Source organism: Pseudopodoces humilis, chromosome 3 (genome assembly GCF_049639895.1).
Source record: "Pseudopodoces humilis isolate 2021_Gansu_Grassland_sample_001 chromosome 3, ASM4963989v1, whole genome shotgun sequence".
NCBI classification, from domain to species: Eukaryota; Metazoa; Chordata; class Aves; order Passeriformes; family Paridae; genus Pseudopodoces; species Pseudopodoces humilis.
In genome coordinates, this window is record NC_142202.1 from 39,934,055 (window position 1) to 39,958,965 (window position 24,911).

At 40.8% G+C, this 24,911-nt stretch overlaps 1 protein-coding gene across 1 annotated transcript in view; it reads right to left on the bottom strand.

Annotated features, from left to right (window-relative positions):
* The window catches only part of RPS6KA2 (ribosomal protein S6 kinase A2), a 158,487-nt gene that overhangs the window by 63,234 nt on the left and 70,342 nt on the right, over nucleotides 1–24,911 (bottom strand). Inside the window, exons 4-6 of the mRNA XM_005526944.3 lie at nucleotides 7,412–7,492; nucleotides 6,543–6,622; nucleotides 3,434–3,540 (exon numbers count right to left, since the gene is read on the bottom strand). Of these exons, the coding sequence (XP_005527001.1) occupies nucleotides 3,434–3,540; nucleotides 6,543–6,622; nucleotides 7,412–7,492 (268 nt within the window). The remainder of the gene's footprint in view (nucleotides 1–3,433; nucleotides 3,541–6,542; nucleotides 6,623–7,411; nucleotides 7,493–24,911) is intronic.

Genomic DNA, 24,911 nt, shown 5'->3' on the forward strand with positions numbered 1-24,911 from the left:
CAAGGAGCATTGCCCTACAGTGGCAGAGAAGAAATTCCAAACTGGCTATTAAGAGCAACATTTAGATGAACAAGTGCAGGAGCACTGCTAAGAGGCCTCCTGGGCACAGTACGGAGTCCCCACCAGCTGTTTTAAGCCTAGGTTAGCAACACACCTGTTATTGTCTTGATCCTGCCAGGGGGCAAGGGAAGGATGAGGACATACTGGGATGGTCCTAATTTTCTTTTAACATCTTATTTAGAAAGATATTCTTTCCCAGATATAACTCAAAAATTTAGCATTTTTTTTTCCCCAAGAGTAATTGTTTTATTCTCCTGTATCTATTTCTTTAATGGAAATCTAAATTTCCAGAGAAATCATGGGCTGTCATGCTCTGCTCTCCTAGGTGTGACTACACATGGGCTTTGCACTTACAGAGCTATTTTTAGAAGATACGGTTTTCAATCAGAGGCCTTGCTTTATCTCCAGGTATGAACTTCTGGGTCATTCCCTTTCCTATATAAGGGTTATATTAATGTAAACTAATTTTACACTAGATCAATTACATCCAAATTAAACTGTATTACAGTTAATCCAGTTAAATGTACATCAAAGACCATAAAACATATATACAAAAGTTTGAAAATGCAAGAGTGAGGGCTGCCACCTTAACTTTACACAGTGATCTCTCTGTGTAAAGGTCTTCAGTTATGTGATGATACTTTTTATTTTATTCCAGAGAAGTCTTGTCTCAGTTGGCAGACTGGTAACACTCTGGGAGAGATTTTAGCAGAGCGGTAGAGTGAAGGGAATAGCAGGTCTCAGCTAAGACAAAAACATGGAGAAAACTGGATTCCATCTGTACCTTTTCAATATGCTTCTATGTGACAATGACAAATCAGTGACACCTTCCTTCCTTAGACAAGCTCCAAATTCTTGATTCACTGATCCCTGATCTGAAGCACTGCAGCTTGGTCTGCAGCAATATAAAGTGTTCTCACTTGCAACTGCAGTCATTGAGAGATGTTTTTTGAGATGCTAAGTGATACTTCCTGCTGAGAACTCAGAAAAATCCAGTTCTCAGTATCTCAAATATGATGAACAATTTTGACATACACTTAATTTTCTCCTTGGTTTCCAACTTCTTCTAAAGCAAAAAATTAAAGCATATGCCTATAAATGTAACAGCATTGTGACATATCTCATACCAGCTCATGTCTGTCGGGATATCTTCTAATAGCAGATTCATGTATCATGTGTTATCTCAAAAATCAGCTTCATCCAACATCAGAGAGAAATGCAGTGCACATGATTCATGCTAATGCTCACTAGAATCAAAGTTTAAAAGAGAAAACCTATAACTGGAGTTACTCTATTGTGTATATGTTGATGCTTGTTTTGAGTTGCAATGCAAGCTATAACCAGATGTATTCTATTACCAGCTGTTAAAACCAGGTGGGGCAGTGTTCTTTATCTCTTCCAGGACCCATCCTCCCTCCAGGGCGATAGCTTCTGTTAATGGGCCATTGAGTTTCACTGCATGACTGATAAATTCCATCATCCCATTGTCAGATGCTCCACCCAGGGGGAGGAGCCAAGCATTCCTACCTGGATATAATCTGAGACTCGGAACACCTTTCAGTCAGCCTTTCTCCACTGGATTTCCAGAGGAAAACTGGACGCATGTACACCATCACTGGACCTCCAGAGGAAAACCACACCCTTCTACAGGATCATTGCTTCAAAAGAACCACATCTGTCACTCCAGGAGGACTGCAGCCACCATTTAATCAGAGTGCTACCATACCAACAGCCTGACCAACAGGGTGTCAGGCTGTATTCTGACTCTGACAGTGCCTTGTTTTTTTATACTACTGCATTTTATTTTGATTTTCCTATTAAGATGCAGATTTTCTTTTTATTTATACATACTTGTAAAGAACTGTTATTCCTACTCCCATATTTTTGCCTGAGAGCCCCTTAATTTCAAAATTATAATAATTTGGAGGGAGGGGGTTTACATTTTCCATTTCAAGGCAGGCTCCTGCCTTCCTTAGCAGACACCTGTCTTTTCAAACCAAGACAATGCTGAATGGATAAAACAGCAATTCAGAATGAAATTGAAACTGAGGAGCTGCTGGCAGATGATGCAAGGCCCTGTGGCTGCAGCAGCTGTGGTGTTACCACTGCCTACCTGCATTTCATATCAGGAACAAACTGACACTTTTCTCCCTCCAGTTGTTTAATTTGTAGGATGACTTCCCATATTTGCCAAAGACTCTGGTTTCCAGTTTTGGTTGCGTAAATGGGCAAGATTGGAAATTTGGTCAACTGCAAAAAGTCCTCTAGCTTGCTGTGTACATCTGTTGATTTCAGAGTACTACTACTGCTGCTACTACTATTTTTCTAACCAAAACATAAAATTGAATTTAAAATTTAAGTCACATAGAACTGCAATGGAGATAAACGGTCTCCTCCCCTTCAGCTTCTCACCTACCAAGTCCACCTTCCATCACTTTTGGTCTCCTGTTTTGCCCATGAGAGTGGAAACAGTAACACTCCATTTTAAAGAATGAGCTGCGTATTTTTTAGTTTGATGTCATAGAAGGAAAATGCTGCTGTGCTGTTAGACTTCAAAAGTGTAAGCAATTGCCAAACAGAGTGCCCTCAGTGTTTATCTTTTATAAATGCTGGTGACTATTACATTAGAAAGGAACTTTGGAATGTTGCAGCCTGATTCATTTGAGTCATCACAGCAGAATCCAGCAAAACACCAAGCAAAGGCACAGAATAACAACAGTATCACATCACTCCCAGTGATAGCACTGAGGGTGTCATTTGCTTTACTGATGTATTGAAAATAAAAAAAGCTAAAGGAAAATTAGGACCACATTATGAGTGAAAAATAGCTGTAAATATAAGTGAGAACAAATACTTTGGAAAATATTTTGCACAGTTAATACAAGTGTTTTAAAAGTCTTGATTATCATGTCTCTCATGAGTTAACAGGCACACAAGTTCTCAGATGTGCTCATTTAAGTAAAGGCTACATTAAAGCTGAATGGTGCCATGCCATATTCCGTATGAGCTGGAAGTGGAGCTGCTCTCAGTGGTTTACACTGCATCAAGGGGAAGGCCAGATTAAATGCTGCAAACAGAGAATGGTAAAGTTAAAGGCACAGGGCTCTGAATGCTTTACTGAATTCATTCACAGAACTGAAGACCAGGCACACAGAGGTCCCGTCATACTGGAGCACAGTCAAAACATTTGGCCTCATGCTAAGATGGTATGATAGGAAAACCCTGCCACTGTTAGTGACGGTCTCGTGTAGAGTCTCACAAAGAAGGAAGGCAGAGCCCCAGGCACCTCTTCATTTACTAGCATGACAAGGAGCAGAAGCAACCTAAAAGTTCCTGTATTTATGTTTCAGTTCGTTTTTCCTTGTTAACTTACTTTTCTGGTTTTAGATCCCTGTAAATAATTCCAAGACCATGGAGGTGGTCTAATGCCAAGGCCAGCTCAGCTAAGTAGAACTTGACATCCTCTTCTGTAAACATCACCTAGAGAGAAGGAAGAGAAGACCACATCTATTTATAGGACAGTGGTGGGCTGGCTTGCCTTAAACAGACAAGGGGGATGCTGCAAGGATCATCATATCAGGTTAAATTTTCCATCATTTGTCTGAACTTACGTTAACAATTCTTACCAGATTCTCCCTCTAAAACAAAGCTTGATCTATTGACTACCTCTGTTCCTTAAACATGCTGCTCTCATTCATCTGATCTGTTTAGATGACATTATGTCACAATATTAGGAATAAATTATAACCCCTTAGCCTTTGGAAAAGAACAGCAAAATTAAACACATTCAGTGCAGCCCATATTGCTTTCATATCCCTTAACTTGCTACAATCTTGTCATTTGGTTACCAAATTTCCATGAAATAGCATGGGAAACCTTTCTGGGGAAGTGGAATACTTTCAAGTCTGAGCAGAATGTGCAGCATGAAGAGACTCAGAGATGAATTTTACACCTCATGCCTTGGAAATTCAAGGAATGCAGTGCAGATGCCCTAAGCAGTGATGTGCTGTCTAACATCCAGGGCCTGATGAGGTGCCAAGTGAAGACAATGTTTTCTGTAGCTGATACAGATATTGCTAACACTGAAAGCTGTGCTTTTTGGGTGAGAAGAAACTTCTGTAATCAAAAAACCAATAAGCTCTCAAAAACTCAGATGGCAGAAAACCCCTTTGGTTCAACTTCCATTATATCTCAGATGCTCTCTTTAATTCAATTTCAATATGCACAGAGATAATAATGCAGAAAAAGAAGCTGATATATTGGATACACAAGTGTGATTATGCATGACTGAAGTAAAATGAGTCAGCTCAATACAAATTTACTTGTCATATGTAAATTCTACAGTAGAAGTTGCAGAGCTTAATTTTAAAATTAAGTCTCTACTCTCAAAAAGAGGTAGCCAAAATATCTGGGTGCTTTGTGAAGTTCCAGACATCTGAGAGAAAAAAGAGATGATTGAGAGAACAGATGTCACATAACTTAATTAAGAATTTTACTTCAAAGGCTAGAAATAAAAGCAAAAGGAAAATAATAAATAAATACACAAGCAAAAGCTCTCAAAATTAATTGTATTGAATGTAAAAATTACATTAATTTTAAAAGAAATTTTAATTATTTATAAGATTTAAAGTAAATAATGTAGCCAAGAAATTAAATCAGTAGAACCCTGGAAAAATCTAATCTATACATATACACCTAGTTAAAGTCAGATGTCTCAAAAAGACAGAGCAAGAAATAGGTAAGCTCTATGTGCATGCATGCAATATATGTATATGGGACCTGACTGAAAGTCCACTGAAATCAACACCTTTCAACCAAATCTATAACAACAAATTGCAAACACTTCAAGTTTTCCCAGAACTTCCTCCCTTGCAATACCTTGCTCCTAAGCAGCTGCAAAGTATAGGCAGGTGAGCTGCAAACAGTGAAAAAAGAGAAGTATGTTTTCACTGTCAGCTTAATAAGTCATTAATGAAGGTATACAGCACAGGAGTTGGTGAATTGCCATGGAAAAACTTTGGGGAAAACATGAAGCTTTAAAGAAGTACAAAGTCTGAGTTATTGTCTTCTAATTTTTGAGTTCCCTGGTTGTGCAGAACAGGGACCTGTCCTCTTAGGCAAGAGCCACATTTTCTGTCTTCTTCCATGAAACCAAAGAGGCCCTTGCTGAGATGGCAGTGCTGCCTCGCTAATAAAGCTTGCTCTCGTGACAATAGCAGAAAGACATTTTAAATTTAAATTTTTAAAATCTTTTTCCTCATATTAAAAACAACTGCTACCAGGGACTGAATATTTATGCAAGGATCATTGCTCAGCAGTATAATTAACTTGTCTTCTGGCATTAGCAAATAAGCCTTAAAAGCAAACACTTGGGGTCCCAAGTTGCAGTACACACATCCTGCAGCATGTCACTGAATCAGGAATTGAATGGGAAAGGATCGAGGGAAAGCTAGGGAACTTTTGACTGAAAGTACTGTTCTCACAGCTCTTTTAGTCCATCAGCAGCTCCCCAAACCCAAGAAGAGCAACAGAGCTTCCCCTCAAAATGGCGTTTGAAAGGTTCCTGTCTTTAAAGACTCTGTGATAAGTGGTTGCCCATACCCCTGTCCCCACACTCTGAAAAGTACCAAGGTTCTGGGGACATCCTGTTGGTGACAGAGAACACCAGGGCACAGACAACTGCAGGGCAGCCATTCTGCCTCACTGGAGCCTCCTGCACTCTTGCAGGGACCTCTCTGGGACTGCTGTCCCACCAGCAGAGGTTTGGAGATACAGGATAGAGCTAAACGAACCTAGAAAACCTACTGCGGCTGCTCTGTATGGGCATCAGTGAGACTCGGGTTTGGGATGCTCCCTGCCTGCAGCAGTCCCTCTCCAGGGGCATGGCATGCAGAGGACAGGGGAGGGATGAGAGCCTGGGGAGGGTATGGAAGCAGCAGCTGCTCCTAGCAGGCAGGAGGAGGGCAGGTGAGGGCCGTGATAGTCAATCTCCCATGTCCGGGCTGGTGCGTGGCCCTTGACCTGCTCCCAGGAGCTGCAGGGGCTGGCCCTGGCCCACGGCCATCTCTTCCCTCTGCTGGCAGTGCATGTGTTTTTCCAGTGGTTCTGTGCTCATCCCGAGGGCAGAATATATTGGGGATTGATTTCTCAGACTGTGCCTCATCACATCCAAGACCTATTCTGAAAGCATCGAGTCTGGGGCTATTTTGCTACAGGAATGGCTTAGCAGTGGTGCAGTTTTCTCTGGCAGGGATGCCTACATGGTATCTGCTGCATTACCTCTGGCATGATTCAAATACAATTTTTAAGAACCCACTTAACTATGCAAGATGAGATAACTCTATTACATATATATATATATATATATATATATATATATATATGACTATTCCCAAGGCCATTTTTCATTCCCACAAGCTCAATCTGAGTTCTGAAAATCCAAGACAGTCTTTAATTTCTGAGTTAAAGATCTATCAGCTTACCTCTTTGGAGAGTCTGGTGAAAAGGTCCCCTCCCCGCAGGAAATCTAGTATTAGATACAACTTTCCCTCTGTTTGAAATGCTGCATTAGAAAAGGATGAAGATGTTGGATCAAGATAAATTCCCAACGAGTAAGTCCCATTGAGTAGCAGTGTATCATTCATGCCATTGCTTCACTGTCACTTCAAAACTTTGAGAACCAAATAAAACCATTTCTGTACAGAACTTAGCAATTGAGCTTAGGCTATGGGAAAAAATGGTGTCAGCTGAGAGACAACAGTGCATTACTAATGCATTAATTTCCATGGTAAGCACCTATGAGTTACCAGTGTTTCCCACTCCACAGGGTATCAGGAGTCACTGAGAGTGAGGCATAGAGAGATGCTCCAGGATTGTGTGAGAGGAGAGCCCACACACCCAAATGTCCTCAGAATATCTGTTACAGTGAAAGTGGGGCTGGCGTGGCAGGAGGCAGCTCCAGCATGACACCACACTCATGTACACACCTATACAAATTTTGACTGGTACTGATTATTAAAACCCGCTTTTATTTAAATTCTCTGTCTTTCTAAACAATACCTGACAGCAGTTAAGAGTTTGGCAGATGTAAACTCACGAGCTACCCCACCAGCACTACCTACGACATCAGACTTCATGACAAATTTATTTTGATGAAGGAATGGCTGAAACTTACAAATACCAAATGTCTCCTTTAGCTTAAAAGAAGAATTTCACACAGGCAGCCTCTATGTGACTTTGTTAGAAACCATCATAAGTCAGCAGGGGATATCTGCACAAAAGTGTAACACATCTAGCCACAATTCCCCAACCAATTTAAGAACAAACATGAATTATATTTTATTATAGTTACCATAATGAAGCTTGACTATGAAAGGATGGTTCACTTCTGCCAAAATATCTCTCTCCATTTTAGATCGTACCCGATCCCGAACTAGAAAGAAAGAACAATAAGAGCAGAGACATATTAAGAGGCAGCATGGTCACTAGATACAGTACTGGAATAAGGTTCTGGAAATCTGGATTCTGCTTCTCACTCTGCTGATGGCTTGTATGACCTTAGACAAATCATACCACACAAGTGTCCTCTGACTGTCTGGTCTGTGTAGCAAGTTCTCCAGGAAGGCCCTGTGTCTTTCTCTATAGAGAGCTGCCCTAACTAAAATGACTACAGTATTACAAACAAGAAGACAATTACACTTTACAGAAGAGAATGTTAATGTCAAAATGAAAACTACACAAAATTAACAACTTTACTTCATTTAAGATGAAACAGAATGTACAAGTCCCAGAGCAAGTTGGATTAACCTTGTTCAAATTAGTTTATTGTATTTTGCTGATGCTTAACAGTGTTTATGATGTATCACTGAATAGCACTTTCTGGAAATGATCTACAGATACAATTTTCAAAACTTCCAATAAACCACCTAAACAATCAGTAATAAAGAAAAATTCCAAATAAAAATAGTAACTAATTATTTTTATGTGTAGAGATAACTTTATTGTGTGATAGCATAGAGAAAAATACTTTTTGTGGTTGAGATGAATAGAGAGTTAAGGAAATTGTTATTTCAGAGGTGACCCAAGTTCAAGCTAAACAAAACTAATGCTGAAGATTTCATACCAAAATCATTTAACAAAATATTCAGACACTGAGGAGGATTCAAGTCCCTACATTACCAAATCTTGATCCTAAAGATGCATTTGCATTTTTAAGTCAATCACTATTTTATTATAAGTATTTACATTTTTTTCTTTCTCTTCCCAGTGCCAATACGCTTTTCAGATGAAACCATCTACAAGAGATATTATGAAACTATTTTAGGTAGCAAAGCCTGAGATCGCAGTCAGACTCTGTCATTGCAGGCATGTGCTGTGGAGCTGCTCAGAAGTTGAGTACTCTCAGCACCCAAGTAAAGAACATACCATTACAAAACCCCTGTCTATTGCCGTACTTCAAAAAATGATACACAGAAATAGGTCCAAACCAGCTGGTCTGAAAACCTTAAATAGCACAGGTGACATACTTGGGTTTCTTGCTATTTTGATGCTTAACTTAGGCCAATAACAATTTTAGCTTTACTAGCTCATTCAATCCAAGATACCTTGTAGATAAATTCAAATCAAAGGGAATTGCAGAATTGTAATCTCATCCCACAGGTAAAAATCACACATCCTACACTCACAAAATGCTTAACCTACATGAAGACAGACTTGTTTCTTGTGCTCCAGGTGGGAGGTTGTGTTGGATAGGTGGGCATTGCTGGACACATGGGACATTTCCCATTAAGCTTGGTTAGGCAGACTAAGGAAGTGCCTACTTGTATTTGCACTGCACAATTGTGAGAACAGGCTGTCAGAACAGCAGCACACCCTCCTCCACCCATCACTTGAACCTCTCAACAGGCAAAGTGTTATAATGCATTTAGAAAAATGGTATAATCCTGGAATGTACCCCTGAAATACAGAATGTTAGCTCCTTCCCCTTAACCTCTCCTCCCCAGTTTTTCCTTATTGGCTGTAAGACTGTGACCCTTCCCCCTTTCCCTGACTTCAAAAAGGAGTGTGTTATCAGTTTCTTCCTCTTTCCTCACGCAATCCCCGGAATAAAGCTGGAATACCATCTCAGGAAGGAGAGAGATTAGTTTTTGTCCCAGTAGTTCTTGCTATTAATATTTTCCTCCTTCTCTGGACTGCAGCAGGGTGGACTGTGGCTACAGAGAGGCTGGGGAACATATAAAAAACAGCAGCAAAGGCCCAGCTGTGCAGGCCAGAGCTTTGCCAAAGCCCCGTGCCCTGCCTGCTGCTGTGGTGGGTACTGGGTGTGGACCCACACATGTCACCTTCTTCCCCCACACATACAAGAGGCACACCAGACTTAAAGAGAGGTGGTGTCATCACAGAAGACATCTCACTCTCCAGTCATGTCCCTGTCACCACTCTGAACCTGTAGCTGCTGCCTTATGGGGCTACAATTCCTTTTGAAAACCTGTCTTTTGGGAGCAGAAATCAGGCTTTTGAAGCTGGAGGCTCAGCAGCATCACAGACTGTCCCAGTCTGGGCACTGCTGTCCTCACACAGCCTGGGCCAGCCCAGGACCCTCAGGCACCATTCATGGCAGTGGGATGGGCTCTGCCCTGCTCTGCCCTGGGCTGACACCCTCCTGGTGCCCCACATGTGCCCCACCACACTTCCCTTGGGGCCAGCTGTCAGGTATGGATGCTCTAAATTAGTGCTGCCATGGCAGATACCACTTTCCACTTACAGCTTTCCTCTTTAAAATCTTATATAGAGAAAGATCCAGCAAGGCAGTGCATATACAAACATCTATGGACTGCCTTGGCCAAGGGCACTGGGCTGCAAAGCAAATGTGATGGACAGCAAAGACCCAGTGTGAATATCTGCTGGGTGCACTGAGGTCCAGCAGCCTGGGCCCTCCCCCGAGTCCCCTGGAGCTGGCTCACGACAGCACCTGGTGATTTGGTTGCCTCTCTGTGGTTGCCTCTCACAGTCTCTCTCCAGTGATTTGGAAACTGTCTTCTTGATGTCACCAGGCTGAAATTGGTGTTTGAAAGTTTAGATTTTTTTAAACCAGGAATGGGTTGCCAGATGATAGGTTTGCTGTCTTAGTGACTTTTTCTCAATTTTTTTTTTGTCTTTTTGACAATTTTAACTAAAGTGCTGCTGAATCCCCTTACCCGAAATATCAGGAAGAGAAATCCCCCTGCATGTGTAACAAAAGCATCTGCCACTTACAGAAAGCTGTTTCTGAAGGAAGATACATGCAGATTTCAGGTCCAAGATTTCACAATCTTCCCAAAGATTTTTGGCAAAAAGCATTATTGATTATAAATTATTTGCTCATCCCTACCTTTCAAAATGACCTTTCAATAAGAAATGTCACTGCTTGAAGAGGAGTGGAACATTAATTAATTAATAAAGCAAGAACAAGGGGAGCTACAAACTAAGGTAATTAAATCAGCATCAAAAAGTATTGCAGCAGAAGAAATTAATCAGTGAATAAAACAATGGCTTTCAATTACCTTCCTCACTTCTTAAAACTCAGTACTTTGCCTCAAGTGGAACAAAAGCAAAATAGGACTCAGGCTTAGGAACATGCAACTCAATTTCAAATTCTTCACATAGCACAGGAACAAAAAAAGATAATGAAAATAGAATATATACATAAAACCCTCTGCAACATCCTTTTCAATTCTATTGCTGTTATTTTAATCTGTTTTTAATACTGCCTGTTGTAGGCAAAAGTAGAGAGCTGCATTCTAAATTCAAATCCACACTGCCTATGTCCAGAAGACAAAGTACGTGTGTGGTGCCTAATTACCTGAGATATGGAGAAATACAGGCTTTTAAAAGTGATCACAGTCTCTCTTCAATGGTTTTACTTGGAAATACTATTTGATTTGCTGTGTTTTTGTTCCACACAGTTCTAAACTCAAATCCTCTAAAGAGCAGCCTTTCATGTTGCACCTCCCGCAGCAGAGCATTATTACAGCACAAAGGAAAAACAGAAAAGCATCCTGTTGACACACTGGATGTAGAAGCATACGAGTAATGTCACACAGGGACTTCATGTGCTTCCCTTTTGAAAGGCATGTCATCCTGTGAAGGTTATTTTTCTGGAAGAAAGATCCTCTGTGGCCTGAAATATGGAACCTTTTAGAGATGGGGAAAGAGCCATTATACCATAGCTTTACAGCCCTACACTTCTGCAGCAAAGGTAGAAAATCAGATCTGCAGAGCAGGAGACACTCCTTTGTAGAAGGGCAAATCAGAAAAATCAATAACAGTGCAGACTGTGTTTTAGGAGTCCAGGGTCTGGGGGAGGCCACTTTATCTCCCCTCCTTTTATTTTTTTCTTATCCCTTTTACATTAAACAACACATTTGGCTTTAAAGAAATCAAAGAGTTGCCTCTGTTTGTTGTATTTTAAAGTAGCCTTGATGCTTCGATGTTAAGATTTGGAATGACAGATGTCTCCAAATCAATACTACACTTTAGTATTGAACTTCCATTTATAGTCCTTATCACCTATTCATTATTGTCTCTGTTTGTAAAAGTTAATTAAATCTCTCAGTATCCCACTGAAGTACCTCTGCTCAATTTTCCGACAAAGAGAATTAAAGAACAGATTGATGAAGTCTGATGCTACAAGAAAAAAAAAAAAATAAAAAAATAAAAATCACATGGAACTTGCCAGGAGCAAACATGGTTTCTAGGGCATACAAACTCAGCTGAAAATAAATCCTCAGAGCAGTAACTCATGCCCTTGACACATTTTACTCATAGCCTTGCCCAGCAAGGAGAACCCTGATGAGCTGAGGATGCTGCACAGTTGTCTCCTTCCTACCCCATGGAGCCTCTGGCAGCTGCAATCTCCTGCTGTTTCCTTACTGGATCTTGGATCTTTCTTCTTGACAAAAAAAAAAAAAAAATAAAAAAAAATCCACAGATGCTGCAGGAGATTGTGTTTTAGGTTTTTGGCTGAAATTAGCTGTTGGGCTCAACCCCATCATTAGGGAAATACTGACTGACAGACCAGCCAGATGATCACATAAATCTCATGTCCTAATACAGAGGTGAAATTTCAATTTTTTTATATTTTTTTAAGCAGATCTAGAACACTGAATATCCACAGAGGCCCTTATGCATAGCTGCCAGGTAAAACCGTTCCCACCAAAGTCTGTGAGCTGTGGATGTGAAATGATATCCAGTAAGCCAAATCCTATGGTCGTGTACATCACCAGCAAAGTCAGAATTATACCCCTTACAACTGCATAAATCAGTTCTAACTTAATGAAGTAAAACCAGACTCAGTAAACAGCTTGATGAAGATAAAAGAAAGCTGCCATCTGCTAGAAGGGAACTTCCTCTAAAAATCCAAAACCTACAGCTGGACATACATCTGTTCACAACTTGTGCAAAACTGAAAGTCTTCAATACCTCTGCAGAGTTGCACCTGGAACTTTTTTTTTTCTTTTTATGGAAAGCATACGTTTGATTTAAATTTATTTACCTTAGTGGATGTGATATCCTGTGAAATCATCAATAAATTATTTGTTCCTTGAATTTTAGTGTAGCATGCTCCTATACTTAATTTGCTTCAATTGTACTGAAGTGGTACTTTTAACTATTTTTTATTATTACTACTATTGCAGGCAACAATTTCAGTACTAACTCTTACTGACAGGCAATAATTACCTTTCTAGGTATTATTATTCTAGGCATAGGCATCATTTCAAAATGACAAATGAATAAGAAGGCTGGCCTTAGAATTCAAAGGTCCCGGTAAACACTGATCATCAGCAGCTCTGGAAATTATGATGAACTGAAGGAAGAAACTGGTTTTATACAGTTTTACAGTAAAGAAAAGTTGTTTAAAACATCTATGAGACAGTTGGCCTTTTCTCCCCACACAAAATAGGTATTTCAAATTTAGTTCCAGCATACAAGAAACCAATAACACAAAGATGACCAGAACATATAGTCCTCATTCCTACCCTTAAATACAGGATAAAGAGGGATGAATTTTTTACATTGCACTTCTCTCATGTCTCCTGGGAGACTCTTTCTTCGCCTTGTAGCTCTTTCCTTGCTGCAGTGCTGGCTAACTTGCATGCAGCTGCAAAGAAGAGGCAACACCAAGATTCATATTCCCTATCCATGGGGCATTTCAGTATCAAATGAGTGTCTGCCCTGTGTTTTTCTAGGGAGATGTTGGTAAGTCAACAGAAGCAATGAAGAAGTTACTGTTTTTTCTTGTCCTGCTTGTGATAGAGATGATCCAGACGTCCAGGAACTGCTGCATCTCTCAGGGTAATGAGCTTTGCTGCTTGCCTTTTAAGCTTGAAGCCCAGCATGGTTTAATCAACCACTGTTGCTCTTTGCTCTGAAAACACATCTGCTGTTTGGTGGGTTTTACAGGGAGAGCTGAATAAAGTTTGTGCATCACCTTTACTCTGGAAGTGTGAAAGCTGTCTGTGCTTTGGTACTCACCAGAAACACTTTCTGCAGCGTATCATCAAAGGCAAAAATACAGCTTTTGATTAAAAAGTATGAGGAGTGAACACTGGTTCAGGGGTGAAAATGCAAAGATATTCCGTCTTATGCCAGCCTTCTACAGGGAAAAAAAAAAAAAAATTCCCCTTTATTCAATCTCTCCAGGTCTAAGAAGCCAGTTGTACTGGAAGGGGCATTTCCTCTCCTTCAGGACCTTTGAGCAACTACTAATTCACCTGCAAAGCTGGCAGAGCTGAAAGGGGGTGTGGGTGGCACAGGATCTCCCCATGAGTTCTTGGCACACCAACTCAGGGCAAAGTGTGTGACAGTGATGGTCCCTGTGCGAGAGTGATTTAAAGCTCACCCAAGTCCCTTCTCTTTTGTTATATGAGCCCCTAGTGGCATGGTATGAAACCTTCTGCCTGGTCCAGTTCAGATGTTTAAGGATGACACCAATAATCTTTTATAAAATATTAAGCGAGAATTCCTGGAAGGAGAGGAAATGTGGTATTTCCTCTCTGTGTAGAATGTACTGGGATGCAGTTATTTGCCACCAGGGCAGTTTTAGTCATAGGCTGAAGTAATCCTAGTGAATGTTTTCTGTAGACCTGTTTGAAACTTATAATTTTGAATATTTTTGAAGATGTTTTTGCTGTGAGTTTTTATTCTCTAACTGGAACAGAAAGCCTAAATATGGCAGTTTTTCCAAAATTAAATTGAGAAAAATTGTTTTGGCTGCATCAAAGTACTCTTTTATTTTTTTTATTTTATTTTTTATTTTAATTTTTTATCTCCTCTTTCTTAACTCTAATTATAATGTACAACTATAAAATAATGTTTAAAAACATACACAATCACACCAAAGAATTCTGCTGAAATGCTTAGTACTGATAATTTGTCAAGCAAAAATTCTCTCAACTGCCCTGTTCCCGTGGATAGATGCTCTATCAGAAACTCATCTTTTCCTTAGCAGCTGCAACCTAAATTCAGAAGATGGAATAATAAAGAAACACACCTGGAAGTTTTAAAACAGAACCCCTATGTCTTCCAGGTTTAGGGTAAACATACAAAGTTATGAAGTGATGTTTTTGTGATTGTCCTGCTTGGAGTTTACTAGCTTAGTTCTGATATGGGTAACGTGAGGCAGTGGCTGGCAAGTGAGAGGTTCATTTCTCAGATGGGAGGGTGTGGATGGATTTGGTCAAAGGATAGGAGATAAATGTCAACATTCTCCCAAAGCTGTCCTGACCACAACTGCACTATGCTGACTTCTCACTCTAAACACTCCTTCCATTAGGCTGCTTGGATGTGGTAAACACAGAGCCAGTCCAATCTGACTCATTCTAACAAATTTTTTTTGGATGAGTGTTTCAGTTACTGAATTATAAAAATTTTGGTTTCTGAAACAACTAGTATATTTAAAGCATCCCTGAGGAAGATGGGATAGTGGCTTATCCAACAAATGAAGGCACACTTTGTTTAGGAGATGTGAAGCCCTGAGACAGATGCTATTTGTAAACCACACAGGATGAGGTTTATCAGGTTACCTGTAGCCCAGCCCTCCATACTACCTCCACACAAAACAGACATGGATTTAGAATAGTTCAGTAAAATTGTGGCATTTAATGTTAACATTCAGACAAAACAACCCTCTGCTTTGCCCAGGACCTGACGTGATGCAGATGTACTTAATATAGCTCTGCTGATATGTTTGCCTCATAAAAATGAAAAAGTATCTGCAAGACGGCTGTCTGTCACTGAAAAAGCCTCCAGTCCCACCAGCAAGCAAGGGTGTGAAGTCAAGGGAAGGTCATTTCCTAAATTAGAGCGTAAGAAAAAGTCTGGTCTTTCGCTGTTATCAACATGCTCATTAAAGCTTTGCAATCAGCAAGCCTTGGCCACACAGACAACAACAACAACGAAAAGGCTAATTTAATGTTTTCTCCTTTGAGGAGAGGAACACAGTCCTCAAACAATTGTGAATTGGTTTTCAGCCTGGACTCCACTACCGTATAGGGAGTGTTGTGGAAGATATGACTAAGTTCAGAGAGTTTCTGGGTGAAATCATGGCCCTAAAACAGTCAATAGTAAAACTGCTCTTGACATTAATAGGATCTCACCATCTACATCTCAATCCCTATATACAGCTCTAAAAATATATGTAGCTGCTGGAGCTCTAAAAGGATACCTAACTGAAAAGGAAATCTTGGGTTTTTTTTCCTTATGTCACTGAGTAGCTGCCAAAAGCTGAACACAAACGGTACTGAGCAATGACTACAGGGAGACAGGAGGAGAGCAGATAAATATTTAAAGGATATAAACATGGAGGGAAAAGAAGACTTATTTATCAAAATAAAAGGAAAGAAATTAAAATAAATAGGAGGAGGTAAACGAAACAGAAACAGAGGAAGTGTAGGCTATGCTGGGCAAACTTAAACTGCATGAACCCCTACAGAGCAGAGCAATGGTTTGGGATTGGAACCTCCTTACTGACACATTTTAAAACAAAACTGAACATAAAAAGTTAAACAACTATCTAGTAAGAAACCAGCCTGTCCTGACTGCAGGGGAATGAGACTGCATTTTTCACTATGTCCTACTTTGCTGCAGTGACTCCACCTCAATAAAGGACATCTTAAAAAAAAATAAAAAATTTAGATTTCATTATTATGCACAAGTGTTTGGAAGGTTGTCTGAAACACAACATTTATAGCAGGACTAAAGCACATAGCATTATGTCAGAACATTCCACCAAAGTGAGAAAAACATCAGAAACCAAAAATTCATATCGGGAGTGAATTTCAAAACCCTGAGAATAACCATGAGCAGTTTAGTTTCCACACAGCCCCTTTAATTCTGCGGTCTCAGACAGCCTTATCAAGAATCCTTGATCTCTAAGGCTGTTACCCTGTGGTGATAGCTGTGAGTAAGGCAGAGGGGTAATGCAGAGCCCCATGACCACCAGGCCTGTGACAGAACTTCCAGTGACTGCTAGCAAACCATACTCCTCACACACACAGTGCAAACTTTCAGGCTTCCTCAAAACTTTGCTTTGGAAGTTGCTTGCTTTGTGCTGGGAACTGCACGTAAGAACAAAAATACAAAACAGTACTTCTAAATGTACACCTACAAACATTTCTTTCTTATGATAATATACAAGGATCGAGATAGTACGTATATGACATTGATATTTTTCATTGCAGAGCTTATTGTATCCATAATGAAATCAAATTTGAACAGATAAGCATTGACAAAACCTATAAAGAAGATAAATATTTAAAGGATATGAAAATGTAGGACAAAGACTTATTTATCAAAATAAAAGGAAATAAAGGAATATAAATAAAAGGAGATATGTGAAACAGAAAGAGAGGAAATGTAGACTCTCTTTCAGCAGAAAAGCCAAATCTAGGTTTACAGTGTTGATGAAGACAATTTCCACTCAATGGCAGCTGTGTCCTAGCCAAACAAAGATCTGAAAGATGACCAGGGACACAGTACAATTTTCTGAACAATTTAGGCTTTGCCCGAATTTACAAAAATAATCTACTGCCGCTGAGAAAATGTCAGGTAAATTACTACACATGGAAACCTTTTGAGTGCGTCAATTACTAGAGCATGCAGATAGAAAATGCTGTAGAAGAGAAAATAGAAAGGGGAGGCTGTCATTGATGCTGATTGCTAGTCTTTCCTCAATCATCAAAACCTTAATCTCGGCGCAAACACCGCAGCCAGAGGAAGCTGAAACTGACATCTGTGACCTACACGAAGAGTGTGAAAACAGAATAATTTTGCTTCTGTAGAAACAAATCCCAGATGGTAGTCTCCCACATTGTGCCATCTAACTTTTGTGGAGACCCAGCTAAGTGCTAGCACACCTCCTGGAGCAGCTGTGAACGGAACGCCTGGCCAGCTGTTTGGTGAAGGTGTACAAGCGATCCAACTGCAGTGCTGTGAGGAGAACCATCACCAGTGCAACTGACCCCTATCCTCTGCTCTCACTCTGAATTAAAGTGGCATCAAGTGACAGCTTTGACCTCACTGTTAATCTGTCCTCATGCTTGAAAGAAAATGAGATTTTTCTGCTGTGTTATGGGAACCAATAAAAGCAGATGAGATCCTCCCAGAGGATGCCTATGAATTTGGTTTCCAACCAACTACAAATGCACTGCAGTTGCGGGCAGCTGAACTTGGTTAAATGGCAATCATCCTGGCTGTTACAAATGGTGAAAAGAGCAAACAAATGCTTGCCATATAGATAATGGATTCGTACTGCAGCCAATGACTTGCAGAGTCCATCAGGGAGGTTAAAAATCCCAGGGATATTTAGCTATTGTATTTTCAGTTTTGCTTTCCACTACAGCTATAAATTTACTCAAAAGCAGAGTTGATTCATTTCAAATAATTAATGCATTATACAGAAGACACATTTCCTAACAATTTCTTTGTTTAGACTCTTTAGCCATTAAATTCCATAATGCAATAGATTGCACTTCAGTGAGGGGGGGTGTCAACAACATCTCCATTAATATCTGACTATTACTCCTCCAAAGGGCAGCGAGCACTGTGAAGAGCAGGCTGGCATAACTGAGTCAGCATTAAGGATATGGAGATGGAGCAGAGGAGCAGCAGTAAGGGTAGCTGGTTTATGTTCATGGAACAGGCTGGCAGCAGAAATGTGAGCACAAAGTCTTGTAATTCCTAAACTGATATACAAGCTCCCATGCTAGACACAGCCAGCCATGAAAGAACAGACCACATGACATAATTCAAAGGAGATGAAGACTAAGAGCATTTGAGCCTGTATTTGCCAAAAGAACAATTTTTCTCTTCCTGTAATTTGCAGCCTTGTGGTACCATCAGCAAGCTCTTGGACATCAGGCAGGATTAAAAGATTCCAGAGGTTCATTCACTTGCTGCACAGCTGACATGATGGGTTGCCAGAGATAGGGCTTCTCTTTTGAAGAGAAGAGATAGATTCTCTCTTTTGGCAGTGGGTTTCTTAAAATTAGAAGCATTGCAAGCAAACACAAAGCTTACAAAACTCCTTAAGACAAACAAGACACAAAATAATTCAAGCCTCAAGACAAAGACAAAAGAAAACCAGAAAAGTAGACTTTCATATGAAGATTTCTATTTGGCTTATAGAACACCAGCCAGAGGCAGAAGAAAAAGTGCAGCAGGGAAGGTAAAACAATGACCAGGGTTTTGTTGTCACTGGTAGAGCCTGACTGGCCTGGGAACATCCTGTCCACTGATAATGTGCTTAATTCTTAAACTGAACACATGGAAGAAGGAGTGTGGAGGTTGACAGCAGCAGGCAACCACCCTCCAGAAATCCTCACAGCATCACGGATTCACAGAATATGCTGAGTTGGAAGGGACCCATCAGGATCACTGAGACCAACTCCTAGCCTTGCATGGGACATCCCAAGAATCACACCATTTTACAAATCCATCTGCCCAAGGACTGGCTTTTTATAGGAACCTTCTCTGAATGGCACTTTCCAAAGGAACAAACATCTCAACAATCTGACCACTCTGCTGTCTTTGAAGCAAGACATTTTTACCAGTTTAATTACACCCCCTGAATTTTCAATAGTCTTTGTGATAGAGCAAGAGTACCTCTGCTCTGTCATAACAAAGCACTAAGAGAGGACCTGAAAGGTAGAGCATGCAGCCAGAGCAGAGAATATAATTTCTGACTTACCTAGTATATAGCTTGTTGTGGTTTTAAAACAGTAACTAAAAAAATTACTTATTTCTTGCTGTGAGATATGGATTAGAGCAAGAGCAAAACAGGCTTAAAACTTAAAAAGGAATAAAGGTTTATTAACAAACTACAAGAATAAGAACACCAGAATAAATTTCCAGAAAACCCTTTTTATCCCCTACTACCCACCGTTCCTTTGTTCACATGACAACAGAGACAAAAACTTCTGAACTTTGGTGTTTAAAACAGTCTCAATTCTTGCTAGAGTCTTTTCATCAGTCTTTGTGGAGAAACAGAAGTCTCTTTCTGCTAATCTATGGAGTTTCTCACAAGAAAACTATTTCTATTATAGCTTTCTGTTTTTCTGATGCCAGCTGCCTGGAAATCTCTCATCAGAACTCACTCCTCCCATTTCACATCACTCTGAGGTGTGTATGGGCCATGAGTCTAGGGACGTCATTTTAAGGATGAGTTATTCAAAGGCAAAAGTCTTCTTTATCTGTCTTTGTGAGCTCCACTGGAAAACAGTTTTCTCATTGCCCCCCAAGGCTTCAAATTTTCGCTTCACTCTGTTCCAGCACTTCACTGCATCACAATCACTCTACTTTTTACTCAATATCCACACTTTGAACACTCTATTCCTCCCTATATACTCTGTCATGAATTAAAAGAGTTTTTTCAAGACCTTATTGTCCATCTCCATAGCTTTAACAGAAAAATATTTCAGCTTAATTCAAGCATCTCCTTATTCTCTACCTTTTCTGAAGCTTAATTATTTTCTTTACTGTCTCTGATAGTTTATAATGTCTCTTTACATATTGATTACTCTCTTTTTCTCTCTCTGGATACAAAGATTAATCTGCAAGTCTCATCTGGGTAATGAGAAGGTTAAAATCTTGCCCAGGCTTTTGTAGATGTTCTGTGATCTCTGCCGGAGCAGGAGCTGGAGCTGTCTGCGATGGAAGATTCTTCATGGCTGCTCTGGAGAGTGTGGTCCCTGTCTCAGCCTGCCACAGGTCAAGAGCTTTTTTTCCTTTCTTTACTCAGCAGTTTCTGGTGAATTCCGTCACTGCAGCCGAGGCAGGGACCGGCCTGGCCCGGCCAGAGCCCGGGGCAAGCCCCGCAGGCCCCATCTCCCGGCCGGGAGCCGCTGGGCCCAGCCCAGCCCCCGCCCGGGCCGCATGGCCAGGCAGGGAACGGGAGGCCAGCTGGAGCTCTGTCACCTTTCACAGCCAGGAAACAAAGAGAGAGCAAGAGAGCTCTGGCTTTACATCTTAAGAAGGTGTTCACAAGTTGAGTTCACTTTTTAATGGTCAAAACTGCTGTCAATTCTTAGAAATGACTGATAATTGGTCAGGAAGAAAGACTCCCATCAGCCACCAGCAGCTTCAACTTTCCTTAGCTCCCAAAGCTATCTTAAAGGTAAAGCCACACCATGACATAGCTAAATCTTCTAAAATGAGTATCTAGGGAAAATGAACACTGAGGAAGTAAAGGAACATAAAACATTCTCAACCTGCAGAAGCTGGAAGCTGAACACAGCAAACCTCAAGATGCGGAAGAAAGCCACAAAGACGAAACAGTTCTTGAGAGAGAGGAGATGAATGAACAGCTTCAGCTGTGGCAAGGCAGACACTGGACAGATGCTAGGAAGTGTTTTGTAACAATATAGTGATACAGACAGTCTAAGAATGAGTTAGGCAAACATCTGTGAGGAATGACACAAATGAATCACCGTACCATGCTAAGTCAGGGGTGGACCGTGGGACTTCTTCAGGTGCCTTCCAAATGATGCCTCTGTAGCAGTGTGAGGCACAGGGAACCCTCCCAGAGTACCACACCAGTGGGTTTACCTGGCACAGATCCAGGCACAGATTCTGCTTCCAAAGCAGAACCACTGAGCCTCTGTGGCTGTCCTGAAGTCCAGCTAGTCCTCATTCCCAGGTTCTTGGGGCAGGCAGAGCACTGTACGTGGCCAGCAGTGACAGTCTCATTTTGGACTCATTCTTTCAGCTGAAGCTTCATGTCAGTCTTCATAGATCTGTTCTAATTAAACTAAGCTGTCTCTCTCCTCTCTCTGCTTTCCAGCTAGTGCTGATGAGGGGTGTGAGGGCTCACAAAGGTCACTGAACCTCCCAGTCTTTTCCAGGTAAAAAGACTTTTTCTACAGATAAAAAGGAATTGGATCACACTTTCAAACAGGATAAACATTTCCCTAGTGGCTCCAGATCAACTGTCCATATAGTGTCTCCATTCCTGAATCCACAGCGAAAGCAACTAACAGCAATCTGCTACTTGACAATAAAAAATATCAAATGTGGTCTTTTCTGTAAAACAATAACCAGTTTGGGGGTAACTGCAAATATCTGTCACTAGATATACAATGCAATTGAAATGACAAAAGGAACAATCCAATGGAAATCAAGCTATAGTGTAACTCTTGAACAAGTCTGTGATGGAGAGTTTGAAGAATGAGTCTGGGTCTGAAAACCTTTTAATAGTGGTACCTACAGGAGCTGCAGTTTGAAAGTGTCTCCATTGCTGCTTATTCATCATGGCAAATACACAGATCAATTGAAACTTGAAAGAGGTAAATGGCAAATTGACTGAAAATTACAAGATGAGTTGAAAAATTACAAGATGAGTTGAAAAATTACAAGATGAGTCAGAAAAGCCATAAGTATGATGAACTACTCATTCCTGTAAAAAAACAACAGCCCAACTACCCAGCAACCACATATTTACTGTCCAGAATAACCAGAGGGCAACATCAAATGTAACCTGCATGAGCTGCTGCAGGTTCCTATATTTTAAAAAGTCATTCTTTCCATATTTCACTGATAGAAGAGTGACTCAACAAACATTCAGAACAAGCTTATATAATTTGATCACAGGCAAAGAACATATATTTTCTTCCAAAGAAACCAGCGGGTTTTTTCAGTGCTTCCTTCTTCTGACTTCAGATTTGAATCACCTTTGTGCTCTCTAGAGAATCATCACATGAAAACCTGAATAATGCAACCCTCAGATGATGCTGAGGCCCATGGAACTGCTCAAGGATTAGAAGTCCAGGGTGTGGGCACCTTAACCTAGCAAAAAGATGGAAAAACTTAAGACAGCTCTGTGCTGTACCTTGTGAAAAACACAAGTAGGGGTGCACTCACTATCTTCAAAGCCAAGTCTGAAACTTTGGCTTAAACCTATGGGTGCACTAATAAGCAGTGTGGTTCCAATCTGTGGAAAATAACAGTGTGTGCTGGCACCTGAGGTTGTCCCACTCTTTATGTCACACTTTGGGGCCGTGACCTGAATGTCCACGAGAGGCTGGAGGGCACTGGGTGGGCTCCTGAGTGAATTTCATCAGGAGGGAACTCTGTGTGCTCCAAAACTGCTGTGCTTGGCAAACCAAGGCACAGCAGAGCAGGATGCCTGGAAGAATTCCTTCAAAAGCTCAGTCAAACCCAAGCACCAATGCTGTTGGAGACTAGGACACCCACCACAGTTTCTGCGGCTGAACTGCTCATGAAGAAAGCTGGAGTTTGCTTCTGAGTCCTGCTCTGTCTGCTCTTTGGGGAGATTAAAAGGAAACTGTTTCAGGCTGCAGCATCCCAAGTGGCTGAAGCTGCTTTCCAAGTGAACATACAACTGTGCGGGGAGATATAATTTGATATTATTGCAACAGAAGAGTTACACTGAAAGAAATGTGTGGACAGGAAAGGACTGGGCAACATTGCTGCATTTACCTACAGCAGAAATCACAAACACAGAAGGGTGTGCTCCTATCTGAATCAGTCTGTTTGGAAGACAGGGAGGTTGATTTTAATCTTTTACCAATAATTAGGCACAGACTTAGTGATTCTGCCCTGCTTCAACAACAGGAAGAACCTGCTGTTCAGGAACAGGAGCAGCAGTTTTAACAGAATCACAGAACCAATCAGGTTGGAAAAGACCTCTGGGCTCATGGAGTCCAGCCTTTGACTGAACACCACCTTGTCAATTAGACCATGGCACTCAGTGCCACATCCAATGTTTTTCTGTGAAGAAATTCTTCCTAATGACCAACCTAAACCTCCCCAGGTGCAGATTAAGACTATGTCCTCTCATCCTAGCACTACCTGCCAAGAAGAACAGGCACCCTCACCACCTTTAAAGTGGTTGTAGAGGGTGATAAGGTCATCCCTGAACCTCCTTTTCTCCAGACTAAACATCCTCAGCTCACTCAGCAGCTTCTCCTAGGACTTGTGCTTCAGACCCTTCACCAGCTTTGTTGCCCCTCTCTGGATCCTATATAGAACTCAAGAGCCAACATTTTCACAAAGGGAAAGCTCAATTGTCTTTGGCATTTAGGAAAACCCCATAAGGAACAACAGGTTTTTGTGTAAAAACAAATGAGCCAAAATGTTCCCTTGCTACAAAATAGAGAACATTTTTAACATCCAGTGTTCATTTCTTTAATGTATCAGCAGTGGGAATTTTTTCTCCTCCTAACAGGATCTTCACAATGTACTTGGCATTGTGAAGACACTATAATTTAATCAGGAGTTCATGCAATGCAAACCCCCATATGGTTTGAATTAAACAGATAATAAAATCTTTAAGCGATGCGTGTTCAGTTTATATTTACAGGCAAAAGCTTTCCTTTCTCCTCCAAATCTGAATCCAAACACTGTGCATAGTCACTAAAGAGTATCTAACTCAGAAGCTACAAGCTCAGTGAGCACTTTAGCAAATACTGTGAAAACAAACTCCCAGCAATGCTTTTTGTTGTTTTTGACCTGTCTGCTGTATATTCAGGCTAGGACTCACTATAATATTTACTGACACACAATGAGTTGCCTAAACGCAGTTCATTTTCCTTATAATACACAAAAACACATTATTTACCATGCCCATTAGAATCAGCCTAAGTGAGCCCTTAAAGCTGACTTTTTAGGGGACAAAGGAAGAGGTGGTCTGATGCAAGTAAATTTGGAAAGGCACTGTAAAATCACAGCCCAAAAGTGACCCCTAAGCACTGGTTGTTGAAGAACTTGGTTTCATTTTCAAAACTCCCACAGAGGAAAGAAAGCTCTGCTTCCTCAGATGACAGCTACTAAATCCAATTTGCTCCTAAACTGTGAGGAGGGTTGGCACGTTCTGCAGCTCCTTTTGACTCCTAGCCCACACAGAACATGCATGTGAATGGGCCAGTTCCAGGTGGTGACCCAAGAGCGTTGCTGTCTGGTTCAGCACTTACTCACTAGGCTGATCTTTACATTTTAGAGCCACTGGGAAATATACAGAGAAATCAAATCATTTTGTGTTTATGCACACAGAAGTTGCTATTTCTTTCCAAGACTGAAAAATTAGCGTATGGCTATTTGTGGAGAGGGGTGAGTCTGTGTCTCAGCTGGGTCTTTAAGGGCACTTCCAGGTCCAGCAATGTTTGTGTTTTTCTGACCTCAGAGCCCTGACATTTGGAGGGTTATAATTCTTAGACTAAAGAAGCCATGCATATGCATCAATTCTAAGGATTGAATTGATCAGAGCACACAACCTTTCCTCCAAACTGCAGGACAAGGGTTCCTCTGCTGTGGGGTCTGGACTGTCCTGTGAACAGGATTTCCCTCGTGAATTTTTCAGA